This window comes from Opisthocomus hoazin, chromosome 12 (genome assembly GCF_030867145.1).
Source record: "Opisthocomus hoazin isolate bOpiHoa1 chromosome 12, bOpiHoa1.hap1, whole genome shotgun sequence".
Classification (NCBI taxonomy): Eukaryota; Metazoa; Chordata; class Aves; order Opisthocomiformes; family Opisthocomidae; genus Opisthocomus; species Opisthocomus hoazin.
Window position 1 is genome coordinate 2,171,922 of NC_134425.1, and position 17,523 is coordinate 2,189,444.

At 51.7% G+C, this 17,523-nt stretch overlaps 2 protein-coding genes across 2 annotated transcripts in view; one reads left to right on the forward strand and one right to left on the reverse strand.

Annotated features, from left to right (window-relative positions):
* ZC3H18 (zinc finger CCCH-type containing 18) overlaps positions 1–17,404 on the forward strand; it is a 47,852-nt gene extending 30,448 nt beyond the window's left edge. The window contains exons 10-16 of the mRNA XM_075433405.1: positions 4,783–4,983; positions 6,042–6,167; positions 8,242–8,343; positions 10,830–10,973; positions 13,227–13,379; positions 16,335–16,489; positions 17,088–17,404. Coding sequence (XP_075289520.1) covers positions 4,783–4,983; positions 6,042–6,167; positions 8,242–8,343; positions 10,830–10,973; positions 13,227–13,379; positions 16,335–16,489; positions 17,088–17,404 — 1,198 coding nt within the window. The remainder of the gene's footprint in view (positions 1–4,782; positions 4,984–6,041; positions 6,168–8,241; positions 8,344–10,829; positions 10,974–13,226; positions 13,380–16,334; positions 16,490–17,087) is intronic.
* Positions 17,405–17,406: 2 nt separating this feature from the next.
* Positions 17,407–17,523, reverse strand: part of MVD (mevalonate diphosphate decarboxylase) — a 5,576-nt gene continuing 5,459 nt past the window's right edge. The window contains 1 exon segment of the mRNA XM_075433406.1: positions 17,407–17,494. Within this exon segment, the coding sequence (XP_075289521.1) occupies positions 17,407–17,494 (88 nt within the window).

Below are 17,523 nucleotides of genomic sequence, written 5' to 3' on the forward strand. Positions count from 1 at the left end.
TCCAAGGTTCAGCACTTCCCGTCACAGCCGCACGTAGGTGGCTTTCGGGACCTGTTGTCCCTCTCCAGCCACACCGGTGACTTTATTGTCCCGAGATGGGAAAATCCTTCCCGCGTGCGTGCGCACTGGATTTATTTTGCAGCAGTTGCGGGTCCCTTCACAGCTGCCGTGGCCCCTGGCTCCCCGGTCGTTCCTCGAGCCCGCTTCCTCTGGAAAATTCCACTGACACCGAAGGAAAACTCGCGCCGGGGCTGCTGACGCAACGCTTGCTTTCCCGCAACAAACGAAAAGGCTTTTAAATCACCGGTGGACTTTCCTCTTTCAGAAAATTGAGCTGTAACTGCCAGCCAAAGCAGGAGCCCTGGAGCCAGGCTGACGTCACCGTTGACCGTGGGCGATAAGGTTTGCGTTACCTGTGGGAGCCATGTCCCACGAGGAGGGGGAAGGAAGGAAGAACTTCCCCCGGCAAGCTTGTTTTCCCCTCTAAGATTAGAAAAGCTTTGGTGTCATTTGCATAATACACGAGGAGGAAAACTTGAGCTTTTCCCCCTCCAAATTCTTGTCGAATTCAGTGACGTGCTTCGAGCCGGGTTTATTCGGGAGCCGGAGCGCGTGCGGTTGGGAGCTGGCTGACCTACGCTGTGGTCTGCGTTGCCAGCTGGAGCTGCCTTTGTTCCTCCTCTCATTGCCAAAGCCACGTTCAGCTTCAGTTCTCCGCTTGATTGCTGTAATTAAATTCCAGCCAAATATGCATTAACGTGTTCGTTCTGGAAAATAAAGCCTTTAGATATTTTAAGGTTAAAATGGGCTTCGGAAGTAGCTGAGCTCTACAGACCTTGCTCATGCCCTGGTGACGCAGGATGCTGCTGCTCAAGGCTCTGGAAGGAAATTAAGCTGCTTTTGATCAGTCTGTCTTTGTCAGGCTCTTATTGCCTCTGTAATTTTATTTTTTAAAAACAAAACCCTGTGGCATAGGCTTACCTGATTAGGGAGTTAATTCTCAAATATTTGAAATGTTTCCTAAAAATTGGAATCTGGTGGAAAAGACAAGCAAAAAAGATTCCACCAGTTGGAATTTGGTGAAAAAGACGTGTGCTTTGGTAGCATATGACTCTTTGCCAGCCGCTCTCTGTGCCGAAGCGCGTTAGGTTTGCCGGCAGCATGGATTGCACCAGTCTGGGTAGCTGTGCCTGGCTGAGGATGAACTCGCATGAAGGGCTCTGAGCTGATCTCACGGCTCAGCCACCTCAGAGCAGCCAAGCTGCTTCTGCCCTTCCCTCCTCTGCTCACCGAGGGTCAGCTCCTGCGGTTCAAACCCTGCCACGGGCTGGCTGGAGTCGCTGACCCAGCAGCAAACCACTCCCCCCCACCTCTCCCTGTTGACTGAAGGAGTTGACTTGGCCCGTGGAGACCTCCAGCGAGCGCCAGATCCAGCACAAGATGGGAAGTGAAAAATTACCCAGTCGTGAGAGTTGAAAGTGAGGAGAAAGCCTCCCCCTTCTCAGGGTCAAAGACATCGCTCAACCCCCCCAGCAGCGCAGCGCCGGGAGCAGCCGTCGTATTCGGCGTAGCTCTGGGCAGCCTTCCTGCCTGATCTGGGCTGGGAGCCACAGGCTGCCTCTTCTCAGCAGGCTTTCCACCGCGAGCCTTACGGCTTCCTCTCCTTTCCTCCCAGCAGCTGCACGGTAGCGGTAGGTGGGAGTAAATTTAAGCGAAGCGCCGACGGTTTCGTGGGCTGCTAGCCTCTGCTAGTCTCTTTGGTGGAACTCGTAGGGGCTGGAGCTGAGATGCTAGCCTAAGGTGGATGGTGAGGATCTTGGCAGTGGCTCCAGCTTACTTTCCATTCTGACTCCTGAATTCCACGGAGAGGGAAGAGGCGAGCCAAGTGGCATCAGATACCAGTGCCTTGCTTTAAGTTGAACAAGTTTATTTGGTGATGCTACATGTTGGGCACGCAGGTAACTCTTGAGGAAAGACTTTGAAAATGTCCTGACACGAGCGTCATCTTTCTTTCTTGGCTATAGTATGGTAACGTCTTTACGGCTGAGTCAGAAAGCCGAAGCATATCCAGAAATGAGGCTTTCTGTTGTGGTTTTCCTGGGGAGAAAAAACCTTTCCTCCAGAAAGTGACTTCATCGAGAGAGAATTGCATCAAACCAGGTAATAGGTGCAAGTAATGAGATTTGCTTTCATCATCGTCTCTGCTCCAAGCTGGTGCCCAGGTTGTGGAGTTCAGCGTCAGGTGTTCCCACGTTGGGTCGGAGCTGAGGTTTGGCTCCTCGGATGTGCAGCTGTTGGACGTGAACGTGGGCAAGTTGTTTTTTTGGGAGAGACACGGAGAGTGAATTCCATAGGAGATTTTCCTTTCTGAAAACTGTTGCAGGAGAGAGTTGAGCCTGGAGAGTGGCAAGGCCGTTCATTAGTTGTTGGCTTTCACGTTGGTCACCTTGGACACTGCACAGAAGGCTGCTCAGCAGGCTCTGTCCAGGTCTGGAGATTGATGCCACCTCTCTGCCCGCCTGCACCGGGAGAATATTCCCCCTGCGTCTCCCAAGCGTGCAGACTGCGGTCCCTTGGGAAGGGACGTCAGAGGAGGACATAACCTGGCATTATTCACGAGCATCCTCGCGGGGTGTTCTCCTCCTGTCTGCTGCTGGATGCAAGGGCGTGTAGGCTGTTCCCTACCTGCTTTTTCTTCCTGCTTTGCACTTAATTGCTTGGAAGATACTCCGGAGGTCAAGATGGCTTTAAAATGAGTTTGTACTACATCTGCTGGAACCCGAGCTTGACCCAGGCTATGAATATTTGGGGTTAGCAGAGTATAAATAATAGCTCCAGTGTATCTCGACCCCATATTCAGTCATGGTCTTCCTCCATGATTGAATACTCAGATAGATATAGTTGTGTTAATATGGCAGACTAGACCAGCCCGCCACAAATAACATGTGCTGAGTTAAATAGCGTGTGTTAGAGCAGAACTGGAACGGGTGACGATGCTGAGTGAAGATGCTGGTGAATAATGCTGAGCCATAACCCTGCTTGGGACTCTCTCACTGAGCGGTCAGCAGTTTTCTGTGCTAATACGTAAGCGTCCTCTTCTGAGGCTGGAATGAGATTTGTGGGAGAGGCGAGCGTGAAAGAAGAGTTTCTCCTCCTGTAAAACTCTGTATATACCGAGACAGATGTGGGATAAATTGTAAAATTGCTGTAGTTACATCGGGAAACATAGGGAAAGCGTGGGGTACTGCACTGGACTTTACAGACAGCGTATACAAGTTCTGGAGTCGAGGAAGAGGTGGGAGGCTGTAGGAGTTCTGACTGTGCTGAGACTCTTTGAATACTGCCAAGCAAGGAGGAGACCAGACTTCTTAGTGACTAGTGAAGCCTTCAAAGGACAAAAAGGCTGCTAACGAAGAGCTTTAATTATCCAGTTGCCTGTTGAATAGGTGTTGTGGCGAGAAACGCAGTCTGTAGAATTATTAGAAAACTTGGAGGTTGCCTTTTTTATCTCAAAAGGTAGAGGAAGTCGCGTGGGGAGTGGTTGCTTCAGTCGTGTGACTAATGGGGTGGTACCGGCTGAAGCCAGAGATGGAAGGTGCCGTTCCTCCCCCAAATTCTCAGAGCGAGAGGGTTCCTTATTTTGAGCAAAGGAGCAAACGCGCCGTTGTACTGGTGATTTGACGAGGGCAACAGGCTTTGTGAACTTTCAAACAAGCGCAAACTCAAACCTGAGGGAGAAGGTTATAAGCGGGTAATTGAGCAGTCATGTGCAGGTTACAGTAAGGGCAAGGGAAAATCCCAGGTTAAATCACCCCTAGATAGGAGAGGTAATAAAGTCTGGGCCAGAAGAAACTCATCCTGGAGTAGTTAAGGAACTATCCGGGGCAGGTGCTGATAAGTTAGCCCTGAACTATTTTCAGAGGGTTGTAGAGGGGAAGCCCAGCGAAGCCAAGAAAAAGGGGAAATGCATGTAGAGCCCTGAAAGGAGAAGTGAGGTGATGGAGGGTATCTAGCCTGACTTGTCACATCTTCATGGTTATGACCAACGGGAGAGCACGCGTGCGGTGGTGTTTATAAACACCTCGAGAATACTGTGGTGATAAAACAGCCGTTACGAACTGCTTTACGCTCAGCTGATGAGGTCACCGGCCCCTTCGTGAGGGTGGAAGCAGATCGGTGTGTCTTGGCTGTGGGAAGGCTGGTGACGCAGTCCCACGTGGTGTCCTGATAAGGGAGCTGTAGCAGAGTAATTCAGGCCGAGTCTCTTCTCTTAGTGCCCGCTGGTTGTTCCCAGCAGTTTGCTGTTGAGATGGCGTTTGAGATGCAGGCTCAAAGTCAGTGCTTATTCTAGCTCTGTTGAGCATATTGGTTGCACTGAGGGTTGCCTACTCAGTTTGGGTTGCTCCAGCTCTGGCTGCTTGGCAGAGGCATAGGAAGAACCAGCTTTGCCTTTCCCTTCCCTCTTGCCCGTGCTGGTTTCCAATCCTTGGAGGCCAAAAGCTGAGGCTGAAATGGGCTAGCAGGTCACTGCTTGGTCCGTGTGACAAAGCAGTTCCCAAAACTTGCAGGCACTGCTGCTCTGAAGGGCTTGCAGTCACTGGTTTAGAAAATGATACCTGTTCTGACACTTTGTTACCCCAAAAAGGTGCTGAGTATCCTGCGGTGGAGGCTGAGAGCTAGTACTGGTATGAAGCATGAATTTCTGAGATCTTTTCCTGGCCCTCTTTCTGTTAGCCTTGCTGTATAAAAGACTCCTAACTACACAACTCCTCTGTCCTCCAGCCGTCAGCCTGAGCCACCAAAGAAGGAGAAGGAGGCAACCACCATTACCACCACTCAGTCGAAGAGAGCGGATGAATGGAAGGACCCTTGGCGCCGGTCCAAGTCGCCCAAAAAGAAACTCGGTGTCTCTGTGTCCCTCAGCCGTGCGCGCAGGCGCCGAAAAACCTCTGCTTCTTCAGCGTCCGCTTCTGGCTCTTCGAGGTGAGCGAAGGCAAAGAGCGTGGCGCGCCCTGAGCCCGGTTAGTGTGTCGGGGAGTGCGGCGTGGCTCTTCCTGGTCAGCAGAAGGTGTGGAGATGTTCGGGAAAGCAGTTCAAGGCTTGATGCTCGGTAACAGCTATGGACACCAGGCGTAGAGGTGGTGAGGTGGAAGCTGAAGGGAGCACGTAACTGTGGATGCTGTGATGCAGTCTGTTGAAGATTAAGAAGAGACAGGTCCTTAGAAAAATCATTCTGTGGAGAAATTAGACCTGGAAGCAGTCCAGATGATTAGTAGCTCACCTAGATGAAAACCGACCTTAGTATGAGCAGAAAGAGCTGGAAACTATAAAAATCAGAGCCTCTTCACTCCAGGAGTGCTGGAGGGATGAGGTGAGCCCACTCCAGGAAGAGCAGGCTGATGCTACTGGGGAAAAACTGGGATTGTGGAGGTTTGACAGAGCCTTAGAGGGCTGCAGTGGAGCTCTGAAACCAGCTCGTGTGAGAGAAAAACCACCTTTCAGAAAGAAGCGCCCTGAATCCAGGAGAGTTGAGGTATAAACTGGATCCATTTTGTTTAAATGCTTGAACTTGAAGCTCCTGGAAAGAGGGGGGAACGGTATCGGAGAGGAATGAGGAACACACTGAATTGAAGATATAGATCTAAACACCAAAGTCCTCCTGAAGCAGATAGCTTTTCTTGCTGGGATCACTGCACCTGAGATTTTTCTATTTTCTCATACCTGCGTGACCCAGCCTGTCGGGGGATTGTCTGGTGAAAGGGCGTAAAATTGTGTGGAAGGAGTTCTCAGAAAGGAATAGGAAGTCGAGTAGCTAAAGGAGGGGAGGCCTGTGCAAGGCTGCAAAAGGGGTAGCGACAACAGGATCTTCTCCAAAAGAAAAGGTGGTACTGGAGGGGGTGGGGTCTGAGGAGGAGATATAGTCCTGATAGGCCATGGAACAGAAGGCAGATAATTTTTTGAGCTTGGGAAGAGTATATTGAAAAGATCTTGGTCTCAGAGGACTTCTCCAAAGGCGCTGAATTTTATTATTTTTCTTTCAGGTCCTCTTCTCGTTCATCCTCCTATTCTGGTTCAGGTTCCTCGCGATCTCGTTCCAGATCATCTTCCTACAGCTCTTACTCCAGTCGCTCTTCAAGACACAGTTCTTTCTCAGGCAGCAGGTCCAGGTAAGGGCTCCTTGGATTTGAAAGTCATGGCATGCTGTTTCCCAAATGCTTGCTAACAGCTACTTATGCTGCTACTCGAAAGGAAATAGCCAACTCTTGAAATAAAGGATTCAAACCGCTTTCTGAAGTGAGGGAGATGAGATAGACTGCAGGGCAGCCAGCTGGTTCAGTTGTTCAGTGAAGCCGATACGTCAGCCACCCCCTCCTCTCCCCAGAGCCCCCACCCACCGTGCTGTTGTGGCTGGGCTGTTTCCCATGCCTGTGGTCGCTGAGGGGTTGTAGGAGCCTGGCTGAGATGAAGGTTTCCATCATTTGCATTTTGTGACTGGAAGAAGTTACTGGCATCTTTCTTCTGTAGCGCTGGAATTTCTCTTTAAAGAGGCAAATCACAGTTCTTCATTAAAGCGGTCCATGCAGTTGTGTCTTGTGATAGTGCTGACACTTCAAAGTAGCAATTCGGTGTCCCATGCTGATTAAACAGGCATGTTTATTACTCTGCCACTTCCTTGCCCCTGCAGACAGTTTCCCAAGTCTGGAATATGCATAGTAGGAGAACTGGCTCCCTAGATAGGCACCTCTTCAGAGCTGAAGTCACGCAGATACCCACAGTGGATGACGCAGCTGATAGGAGTGCACGGTGTCACTTCTGGAGAGGTGGTTTCCCTAGGAAGGGCTCAGATCTCAACGGAAGCGCATGCGTGTTTCCGAGGAGCAGGCTGACCTTCCCCCATCCACCCCATGTCAGGCTGTGTTCCTCGCAGGACGATGCCAGCCATGGGTGACACGCTTTAATTAGCATGCCTCTCTGGAGGCAGGAGCGTGAGGAACGCCCAGGTGCCTAACTGTTCTTCAGAAAGAGAGGAACCGAGGAGTCTGGCTCTCTGAAGTACTGAGCTGCAAGAAGGGCATTCCCCGTCTTGGCGGTGGGGTGAATCACTTCAACGCCAGCATCTGGTGTGCTGTCCAAGTGCCTTGCCTCTTTGGTCAGTCGTGATCTTAGGAAGCAGCTCTTGCCCTTTGATCTGTTGGCTTTGATACACTCCGCTTGATTTTTCTCCTTGAGTTCCAGAAATTACAGATGTGCAGTTAGATGTGGGGTTTGTGTCTTTCTCATGAGGGGTTTTGTTTTTTTTTTTAAAGGATAAACTGCACTAGGAGTTACAGGAGCATAAAGCAGGTTGAAACAAATCATGCTGAACTTGCAAGTCAAAATCCCACGTACTTTCCTGTAGATGTATTCTCCCTAAGGAGAGAATGCAGAGAGCGTGGAGACAGCCTCCCGTGTTGGTGTGGAATACCCGAGAGCCCCTCTGTTGCAGCCAACCCTATTTTTTTCCTTTTGTTTTCTACTTTTACCACTGGTCTGGTGACAGAAGTTAGTTTTGTTGAACAGAGTCCGAATGTAAAACCAGGATAAGCTCAGACCCACGGGGGCTGGTTCCCGGGATGCGGTTGCTGGCTGAAGGAGGGGAGTGGTGGCTAGGTGCACCAAAAGTACCTGGAGTACCACGTTCAGCTCTGGAGCCCTCAGCACAAGAAGGACATGGAACTGTTGGTCCAAAGGAGGGCAACAAAAATGATCCGAGGGCTGGAGCACCTCTCCTATGAGGACAGGGTGGGAGAGTTGGGCTTCTTCAGCCTGGAGAAGAGAAGGCTGAGAGGGGACCTGATTGCAGCCTTTCAGTACTTAAAGGGAGCCGATAGGAAAGATGGGGACAATCTTTTTAGTAGAGACAGCAGTGACAGGACGAGGGGTAATGGTTTTAAACTAAAACAGGGTAGGTTTGGGCTGGATAGAAGGAAGAAATTCTTTACAATGAGGGTGGTGAAACACTGGAACGGGTTGCCCAGAGAGGTAGTGGAGGCCCCATCCCTGGAAACATTCCAGACCAGGTTGGACAGGGCTCTGAGCACCCTGATCCAGTTAGCGGTGTCCCTGCTCGCTGCGGGGGGGTTGGACTAGATGACCTCTGGGGGTCCCTCCCGACCCAAAACTTTCTGTGATTCTATAAAAGCCGGGAGAGCTGCCTGCGGTCCCAGGGACTGAGCCGAGCGATGTGTCCTTCCTTTCTAGATCGCGGTCCTTCTCGTCTTCGCCCTCTGCTTCTCCAACACCTTCGCCGCACAAGCCGCTTGCGAAGGCTAAAGGGGAGTTGTTACCGCCTGCTGGGAAAGGGTAAGGCTCCGTCTCCGTTCGAGAGCACGGTGCGGAAAAGTCTCCGAGCAGTAGCCGAATCCCTGGGTCAGACCCTTCTGACCTGGTTGATGGTTTAAGGAAGAAATGGAAGATGCAAAATATGACCCACACAGAGTAATGCTTAGCTTAGTGTATTTAATTAAATGATGACACTGTCACTTATTAAATCCAAGTTAAGCTGTGCAGGTATCCCTAAGTATTATATAGAGTCATTTAGGTTGGAAAAGACCCTTAAGATCAAGTCCAGCCATTAACCTTTAGTGGTCCACCACTAAACCATGTCCCTAAGCACCACGTCGAGGCCCCTGTCGTGTGTAGATGAGTGTTTAAACACACACGTGATGTACAATTTAAATATTTTGTATGTGCCGATCTGTTTATACAGGAGCTATAAGAAAGTTTCATTCATTCTTCTACTATAGCTTTAGTTAATAGCCTGAGAATTAAGAAATGGTTCAGCCTCATCTGCTTTTAACGTTGGAAACAAATTAAAACATTATTATAGCTATGAAAATGTTTGGTAGATTATTCCAGCGCTCCTGCGCTTTTAAATACTTGAAGCTGCTGTTTCACAAACTCCTGCAATGCGTAATAAATTATGGATACGTTCGAGGGTGACACAACACCCTACTAATGTCACCTCTTTTAAGGTGACCTTGCAACTAAATTACACCTTGGGAATCCCCCTGGATTCTCCAGAACAGGGGACAGTCCCCTTTGCCACACTTCTTGTACCTTATTGACCTGTGCTTTTTTATTTTCTCCGTTTCAACTCGGAGGGTTCAGCGCTTGCAGGACACGCTCTGCACCCGCAGCGATGTCTTTACACCCTTCTTTAGGTTCAACAAGGGCAAGGGCAGGGTCCTGCACCTGGGGAGGAACAACCTCATGCACCAGTACAGGCTTGGGGTGGACCTGCTGGAGAGCAGCTCTGCGGAGAGGGACTGGGAGTGCTGGGGGACGACAGGGTGACCATGAGCCAGCAGCGTGCCCTGGGTGCCAAGAAAGCCAATGGGATCCTGGGGTGCATCAAGAAGAGTGTGGCCAGCAGGACAAGGGAGGTTCTCCTTCCCCTCTACACTGCCCTGGGGAGGCCTAATCTGGAGTCCTGTGTCCAGTTGTGGGCTCCCCAGTTCAAGAAAGATGAAGAGCTACTGGAGAGAGTCCAGCGCAGGGCTACGAGGATGAGGAGGGGACTGGAGCATCTCTGCTACGAGGAGAGGCTGAGGGAGCTGGGCTTGTTCAGCCTGAAGAAGAGAAGGCTGAGAGGGGACCTTAGAAATGCCTCTAAATATCTGCAGGGTGGGTGTCAGGAGGATGGGGCCAAGCTCTTTTCAGTGGTGCTCAGCGACAGGACAAGGGGCAATGGGCACAAACTGAAGCACAGCAAGTTCCGTCTGAACGTGAGGAAGAACTTCTTCCCTCTGAGGGTGACGGAGCCCTGGCCCAGGCTGCCCAGGGAGGCTGTGGAGTCTCCTTCTCTGGAGATATTCCAGCCCCGCCTGGCCGCGGTGCTGTGCAGCCTGCTCTGGGTGACCCTGCTTGGGCAGGGGTTGGGCTGGGGGACCCACAGAGGTCCCTTCCAACCCCTACTATTCTGTGATTCTGTGATTCTGGCGCACGTTGCGGTGCTGGTTTGGTAACACACGACGCCGGCCGCCGTGCGCTGGCACAGGGATCGGTTCTGCTGCGTAACTTTGCGTGTGCTCAATCCTGTGCTCTGCCGGGGGTGAGCGCAGATATCCTTAAGCACAGGAGGAGGAATTAACAGTCTCTATTTCTGTATGCAGTCAGCCGCCCCCTCCCCAGTTAATGGTAGGTGTGACACCAGTGCTGGGGACGTTGAGGAGCAACCAGCTGTTGGAGCAGAGGCCGGGGTGCTCTGAGCCCCGAAGTGACGGGCGCTGCGGAGCCAGAGCCGTTCCCGTCTCGCGTAGGGGGGGCCGGATGGAGTCACACAAGCGTTGCACGTCGCTGGCCTCACCCGTTAAAGGTCCTGCGGGGTGACACGCGGGCTCTTTCGCACCCTGCTGAGCCGCGTGATGGAGCGCGAGAGAGAATTTGTGCATGAACTGGGCGCGTCTGATGCTGAAGCCTTGACGGGCAGATTTGAAGTTGGGTGTATGTGTGTTTTGGAGAAAAACTCACAGAATCAAATTGATAAGAAACAGCAATTCCACAAGCTACTTCATCGGTTAATTTACAAGTCGAATGCCACCCAAATTGGCTGTTGTATAGTAATTTGCCTCTGAAAAGGTGACTTGATTTAGAATATGGGAAGCAGGTCCCTTGAGGGGAATCCATGTTGTTGGAGAGTGTTTTTGTGAAATAGCCAAGTGTCTGTAGCTACAGTGATCACATAATATTTAGTCAGCAACAAACAGGAGTGCGTTTCACTGCTTTTGAGAATGTCCGTGGTCTGTACCTACTGACTTTGATCAAGCTCAATATCTTAATTTTTGTAGTGAAAAAGCTGTGAAGAAACTAGCTGCCCTTCCAGTCCCTCCGCCACTCACTAAAATTACACCAGCGGCACCGGAGCCAGCCAAACCCGGGGATAATCGAGAGGCGAGAAGGAAGGAACGTCAGACAAGGACTCCACCCCGGAGGTAAGAAAGCTGTGGGGTGGAGCGAGGCTTGATCTCGTGGAAAACGGAGCAAATCCTGGGTTTCTCTCAGAAGGACCAACTGCGAGGGCTCTTCAGTATGAAGGGAGAAATCTGTTTCCTGGGGCGGGAAGGAAATGGGAGGAGAGAGGGAAGGAGCTGGGGTGAGTGCTAGTGACTTGCCATAGCAAGTGGCTCCTGTTTCTGAAGGCTGTTTGGGGGATGAAGTAGGTGGAATATGTGAAAAGTGCCAAAAGGCAGGGTCTTCAGTGGAGAAAAAATAAAATAAAATAAAATAGAAGCATGTTTGAGAGCCGCTGGTTGCGGAGGCCGCGCAGCAGGGAAGCGAAGGGGTGTTCGGTGCAGAGAGGAGATCTGATGGAGGGTCGAGGTTTGTGGTGATGGGTTTGCACCCTGGGTACGTGCCAGCGTGCAGGGAGTGTTGTCCTCTGCGTGGTCCCCGGAGTCGGTTTGCCAGCCTCCAGCAGTGCCGCTGGGGGAGAGGAGGAAAAGCTCCGCTGCTTTCGCTGTCCCCAGTACACAGCTTGCTGGCTCCCCTGCTCCACCTTCTCTTCCTGGCTTCCTCCTGTGGGACGAGTGTGAATGTTTGGAGTGTTTTCTGTCTGTCTTCTAAGTGTTTTTGTTGCCTCTTTCTCCTCCCTTTGCCTTTGAAATGAGAGCCTGCTGATTGTTTTCAAACAAGGAGCGCTTGTCTGTATTTAAATATGTTTGTCAGACTTAATCCACCGTACTGCATTTAAAAATGCTACAGGAAAAATGCGGGTAGCATTGCCTGTTCTTGGAGGGAAGAACAGCTGAAATTCATCATACATCCTTCTGACGTTAGAAGTTTTGAAATGGCCGTACAGTGCCCATGTGCCTAGTCTGTGGAAGCAATAATTTGGGGCGTAAGAAATGTATTTACTAGAAATGTCTGGTTTACGAGCACCCGAGGAGACTGAGGATGTTGTATGCCTGCAGTGAGGCCTATCTGGTTTTCTTGGATCACTGGATGATGGGTTTGGTCAGTGCGTTTTGAAGATGGCTGCAAGTCTGTTTTGTGTTCGGGGTTTCAGAAGCATCCCGGGTCGATTCTTAATTTTGTGCGTGGGGTTACATCTCCTGTTTCTTCCCAGTAGCTAAAGAAAAGGCCTGGGCCGAGCAGTTACGTCTCCATACGTGAGAACTGATCGTGACAGATTCTTCTCCCTAGAAACTCTGTCAGTTCTAGTTTCCTTTTCACTTGCTTTAACTAGTTAATAATAATCTTGGATGTCTTTAGTCACCTTCCCTTAGTCTATATTCTAGTCTTGGGGTTGGTTTTTTCATGCTTATACCCACACGAGCCCCACTGCCCTACTCTCCCTGCGGTGCAAACGACAAAAACAGCTCAATTTATGTTAGAGCTAGTCACAAAAAATGTGTGTGATTGTTTGTATAGCCTGAAATACAAGGTAGTCCCACTGTGTTACACAGTTAGCAATTTTTCTTGGTAGGAAGCATTGGCTCCTGGTATCAGTGCAGGATTACTGGAGAGAGTCCAGCGGAGGGCTACGAGGATGGTGAGGGGACTGGAACATCTGCCCTACGAGGAGAGGTTGAGGGAACTGGGCTTGTTCAGCCTGGAGAAGAGAAGGCTGCGAGGGGACCTTATAAATGCCTACAAATATCTGCAGGGTGGGGGTCAGGAGGATGGGGCCAAGCTCTTTTCAGTGGTGCCCAGCGACAGGACAAGGAGCAATGGGCACAAACTGAGGCACAGGAAGTTCCGTCTGAACATGAGGAGGAACTTCTTCCCTCTGAGGGTGACGGAGCACTGGCCCAGGCTGCCCAGGGAGGTTGTGGAGTCTCCTCCTCTGGAGATATTCAAGACCCGCCTGGACAAGGTCCTGTGCAGCCTGCTGTAGGTGACCCTGCTTGGGCAGTGTGGTTGGACTAGATGACCCACAGAGGTCCCTTCCAACCCCTACTATTCTGTGATTCTGTGATTATGGTGCTTTGGTTCATTTTTTCCCAGCTCTCGTTAGCATTATTGAGTCTTGCATAAAATATCCGTTGTTCAGAAAATGGATGCTTCCCGGGGACTGGGAGCGCAAGGTTGAGAAGAACATCTGAAACGGTTACATTTGCAGAGCACCCTTCTTCTGTATGGTACGGGACAACAGCGTCGTGCTCAAACGGTCCTCAAACAGTTTCTTGAAACGCCGTTGCGCGGCGGAGCGCAGCGAGGTGAGGGGGTCGTTCGCTGTCTTGCAGGCGGACGATCAGCGGCAGCGGCAGCGGCAGCGCCAGCAGCTACAGCGGCTCCAGTTCCCGCTCTAGGTCCTTGTCTCGCTCCCTCTCCAGATCTCATTCCAGATCATCGTCTGCCTCGGTCTCCCACTCCCCATCTGGGTCCAGGAAATCCAGGTACATCCTCAATTCCTTTATAAAGTTTATTGAAGTAGGAGATTATAACTGTTCTTAACTGTTGTGGTTTCTTGCAGCGAAAACTCTCTAGCTTCGAGCATCAGAAGCTGTAGGTAACTAGGATGTGAAGCAGGATTGTTTCTTCGGGTGGTGTTACGAGTCTCGAGTCCGGAATCAGGACAGGAGTACGACATTGGTAGCGTCCTTTTCAGCTTGTTCAAGAAAATAGTCTGCCACGGGTGCCAAAACTGCCCATTTTTTGTAGCCCTCCCAAAGGAGCTCGGGTGGCTCTGCTCGCTGCTTTTAAAGGTTTGTGGAAAACAGGGAAACACAGGAAAAATGGTGTGTAGCCAAGCCAGATTTGCTGTCACAACCTTGTAGCCAGGAGCTTTCCTGGAGAAGGACTTTCTGGCTCGTCCGGTCACCGTTGCAGCAGTCGATGAGACCTCTCGAAACTCTTCTCCTCCCAAAGGAGGGCTACAAAAATGATCCGAGGGCTGGAGCACCTCTCCTACGCGGACAGGCTGAGAGAGTTGGGCTTGTTCAGGCTGGAGAAGAGAAGGCTGTGGGGAGACCTGATTGCAGCCTTTCAGTACTTAAAGGGAGCCGATAGGAAAGATGGGGACAATCTTTTTAGCAGAGACAGCAGTGACAGGACGAGGGGTAATGGTTTTAGACTAAAACAGGGTAGGTTTGGGCTGGATAGAAGGAAGAAATTCTTTACAATGAGGGTGGTGAAACACTGGAACGGGTTGCCCAGAGAGGTGGTGGAGGCCCCATCCCTGGAAACATTCAAGACCAGGTTGGACAGGGCTCTGAGCACCCTGATCTCGTTAGCGGTGTCCCTGCTCGCTGCGGGGGGGTTGGACTGGATGACCTCTGGGGGTCCCTTCCGACACAAAACTTTCTATGATTCTATGATTTCTACCTAAATTATGGCCGAAGCATCTTGTTAGGGCCAGGCTGATCCCACACCCTAATTTACTTACAAGTTCACAGTTACGGGCTATGGAACTTGGCTCTTCTAAACTTCTGCTACCTCTGGTTACTGAATGTCCTCGGGGAGGATGCTTGGCCTGTCAGGAGAGGTAGGTCAGAAAATACCTAAAAGGCCCAGCTAATGATATTTGTGCTTTGCTGGCGAAGTTGCGTGGCCAGTTCGCTTTGCGTTTAGCCCCAAGTCAGTGGTTACACAGCTGTTAGTCTGTGGGATTTGTGAACAGCTAACTCCCTCCAGTAAAGAGTCATGAAAGAAACCTCTTTCAAGTCCTTCATTCGGGGTTTTTTGTGTGTGTTCGCACACAGGAATCCCTGAAACCTCACGGGCAGCCTCGAAACGTGACGCTTCCCTGGGATACAGATTTAGAAGTAGACCAGGAGCGTAAAACTAGTGGATTACGTACGACTTGGCTCTGACCGGCGGTAATTCACACATCTGAACTCTGAGAAACTCCAGGGTTGAACAGCCGCGTTATTTTACGGAAATGCAGACTTGTTTACTACGTGCTTGTCGCGTTCATCAGATCAGCTGGGGTGATGCAAGAGGTTCAGGGAGCGCTCGGGGACGCGGGCTCTGCGCTGCCCTGCCGGACGGGGCTTGAGAGGGGAAGACGGGAAAAACTGCACGCAGGTGTTGCTCGGGTGGCTCTGCTCGCTGCTTTTAAAGGTTTGTGGAAAACAGGGAAACACAGGAAAAACGGTGTGTAGCCAAGCCAGATTTGCTGTCACAACCTTGTAGCCAGGAGCTTTCCTGGAGAAGGACTTTCTGGCTCGTCCGGTCACCGTTGCAGCAGTCGATGAGACCTCTCGAAACTCTTCTCTGGGAGGATTCCAGCGAGTGGCAACTTTGCAGCTTGTTCCAGGGCTTCTCTGCGCTGCAGCCGTCGTACGCAAGCCACCTTCCAGCAAGGGAGCTGGGATGCTGCTGGCAGGAGCAGTCGCCGCAGCGCACAAGCCGGCGTGGCCTGCGGAACCTGCTGGAGAGGCTGCCGAAATATTCGTGCCGTTAGCGTACGCCTGGCCCTGCGCGGCGGCTGCGATGCCAGCCCGTTCCCAGCCAGCTGGGATTTCTGGAGCCGCTTCGCTATAGCGAAGCTGCAGTGGTGGTGTGGCCCTGGAGGGAAGTCTGATGCACAACCCCGTGTTTTTGTCGGGTACATGTCTAAGTAGAAAGCCTTAATATAATGATTGGCATTTTTAATGTTGTGAATCCATTAGGAGATAGCCATCTTATAGGCACTATTAGGAGACAGCCATCTTATAGGCATCTTCCCTGTCATTATCAGTCGTGACGGTATGTGCATCCTCAAAACAGGCAGCGGGGCTCTCGTCTCCCCTGGGGAGCTGGGCAGGAGGAAGAACTTCTTCCATCTGAGGGTGCTGGAGCCCTGGCCCAGGCTGCCCAGGGAGGCTGTGGAGTCTCCTTCTCTGGAGATATTCCAGCCCCGCCTGGCTGCGGTGCTGTGCAGCCTGCTCTGGGTGACCCTGCTTGGGCAGGGGGTTGGGCTGGGTGACCCCCAGAGGGCCCTTCCAACCCCGACCATTCTGTGATTCTGTGACTTGGGGCTCTTACGGCCTCCATGAGTAGATGTGTGCCAAGCGACAAAAACATTGCCAGGGAAAGCCTGACCTGAGCCGTAACACTGGCCTGTACCTGATAGCACACGTCCTGCTTTCACTTTTTGTTTACCTGAGGAAACAGTGGCCTGTTTACATGTTGCCTTAATCCTGTTTATAAATAAACAGTATTTTCTAGACTTGCATCTAACATGTTTGGGATTTTTCGTATCGTCTGCACCCCAGGCGACGCAGCCTTTATCTCTCCCTGGTTATCGCCTGCCTTAGCAGCTTTCCGACATCCCAGCCACTCAGGAGAGTTAAAACCAAGGTGTCCATCTCATCGCTGCCTGGTTCTTGTTGCCTTCGTGACTGTAACGGGCTGTTGGCTCTTTCCAGGTCCCTGAGCGTGAGCAGCGTTTCTTCTGTCTCTAGTGCCTCCTCTAGCAGCAGCTCCGTACGCAGCGCCGACTCCGAAGACATGTACGCGGACTTGGCCAGTCCTGTTTCCTCAGCCAGCTCCCGATCCCCAACCCCAGCGCAGCAGAAGAAAGGTAGAGGTACCTGGTTTGGTGTTTTCTTCTCCAAGGGGTCCTGGGAAAAGAGGGGAGGAGCAGAGATCCGAATGCGGCTTGCTTGGTGATGCTGTGGGCTCCAGGAAAATTGTTGAGCAGAGGTAGTCGTAGATCAGAGGAGCTCAGAGGCTTCGCCTGAGGAGGGTGAGGCTGTGGAGAAGGGAGGCTGTGGAGCAAATAGACATTCACATCCTTCCATCCTGCATCTCTGGCTGCAAAGTTGCCTGCTCCTGCCTGGGAGTTCTGCCTGATGCCTCCTCTCACGTTGTTCTCTTTCACACTTGGGAGGTGATGCCAGGTCTTCTGGATGACTCCCGTATCGTGTCACTCTTCCTCTGTTCTCTTCAGACCATGGCAGGGTTGACAGCAAGAGCCTTTGGTTGGTTGGCTTTTACGTTACGCGTTCTCATGGTGGAAATTCTGGTTTCCTGAATCTTTGAAGCTTGGGGCTATGCGCTGTGCTAACTGGTGTGGGCTTTTTCAGCCCCTGGAGCAGCATCCTCTCGCCCTGCCCTCCAAAAGCACGGCAGGCGAAGGGAGTTTGTCGCCAATCGCTACCTCTGCTCTCTGATTTCAGCAGGAAAGTCAAAAAAAGAAGATAGCACTAAAGAGGAAAAGCGGAAACGGGATGTGCCCGCTCAGCTCCTGAAGTCGGCCAAGCCCACCCCGGGGAGCAAATCGCAGCAGCTCCTCCAGACGCAGCAGCCCTCAGCCCCCCAGTCGCAGCAGGGGGGCTTCAGCGCCCACAAAGAGATCAAACTGACGCTCTTAAATAAGGTGAGGGCTGAGGTGGGTGCCGTTTCCTCCACGGAGGGGTCGGAGGAGCGGATGGGACGGATGCTGGGGCTCGGGGCCGGTGGAAGGGGAGCTCCGGGCTCCGCGATGTCGGGATGAGCTCAGCCGGGTAGGTCTGCAGCTGGGATTGAAGGGCGGCGGACAGAACCAGTCTGGCAGCACACACCCTGTGGTGGCTGGAGTTTGGGACTGTGTTGGCGGCTCCCCTGGGGCACATT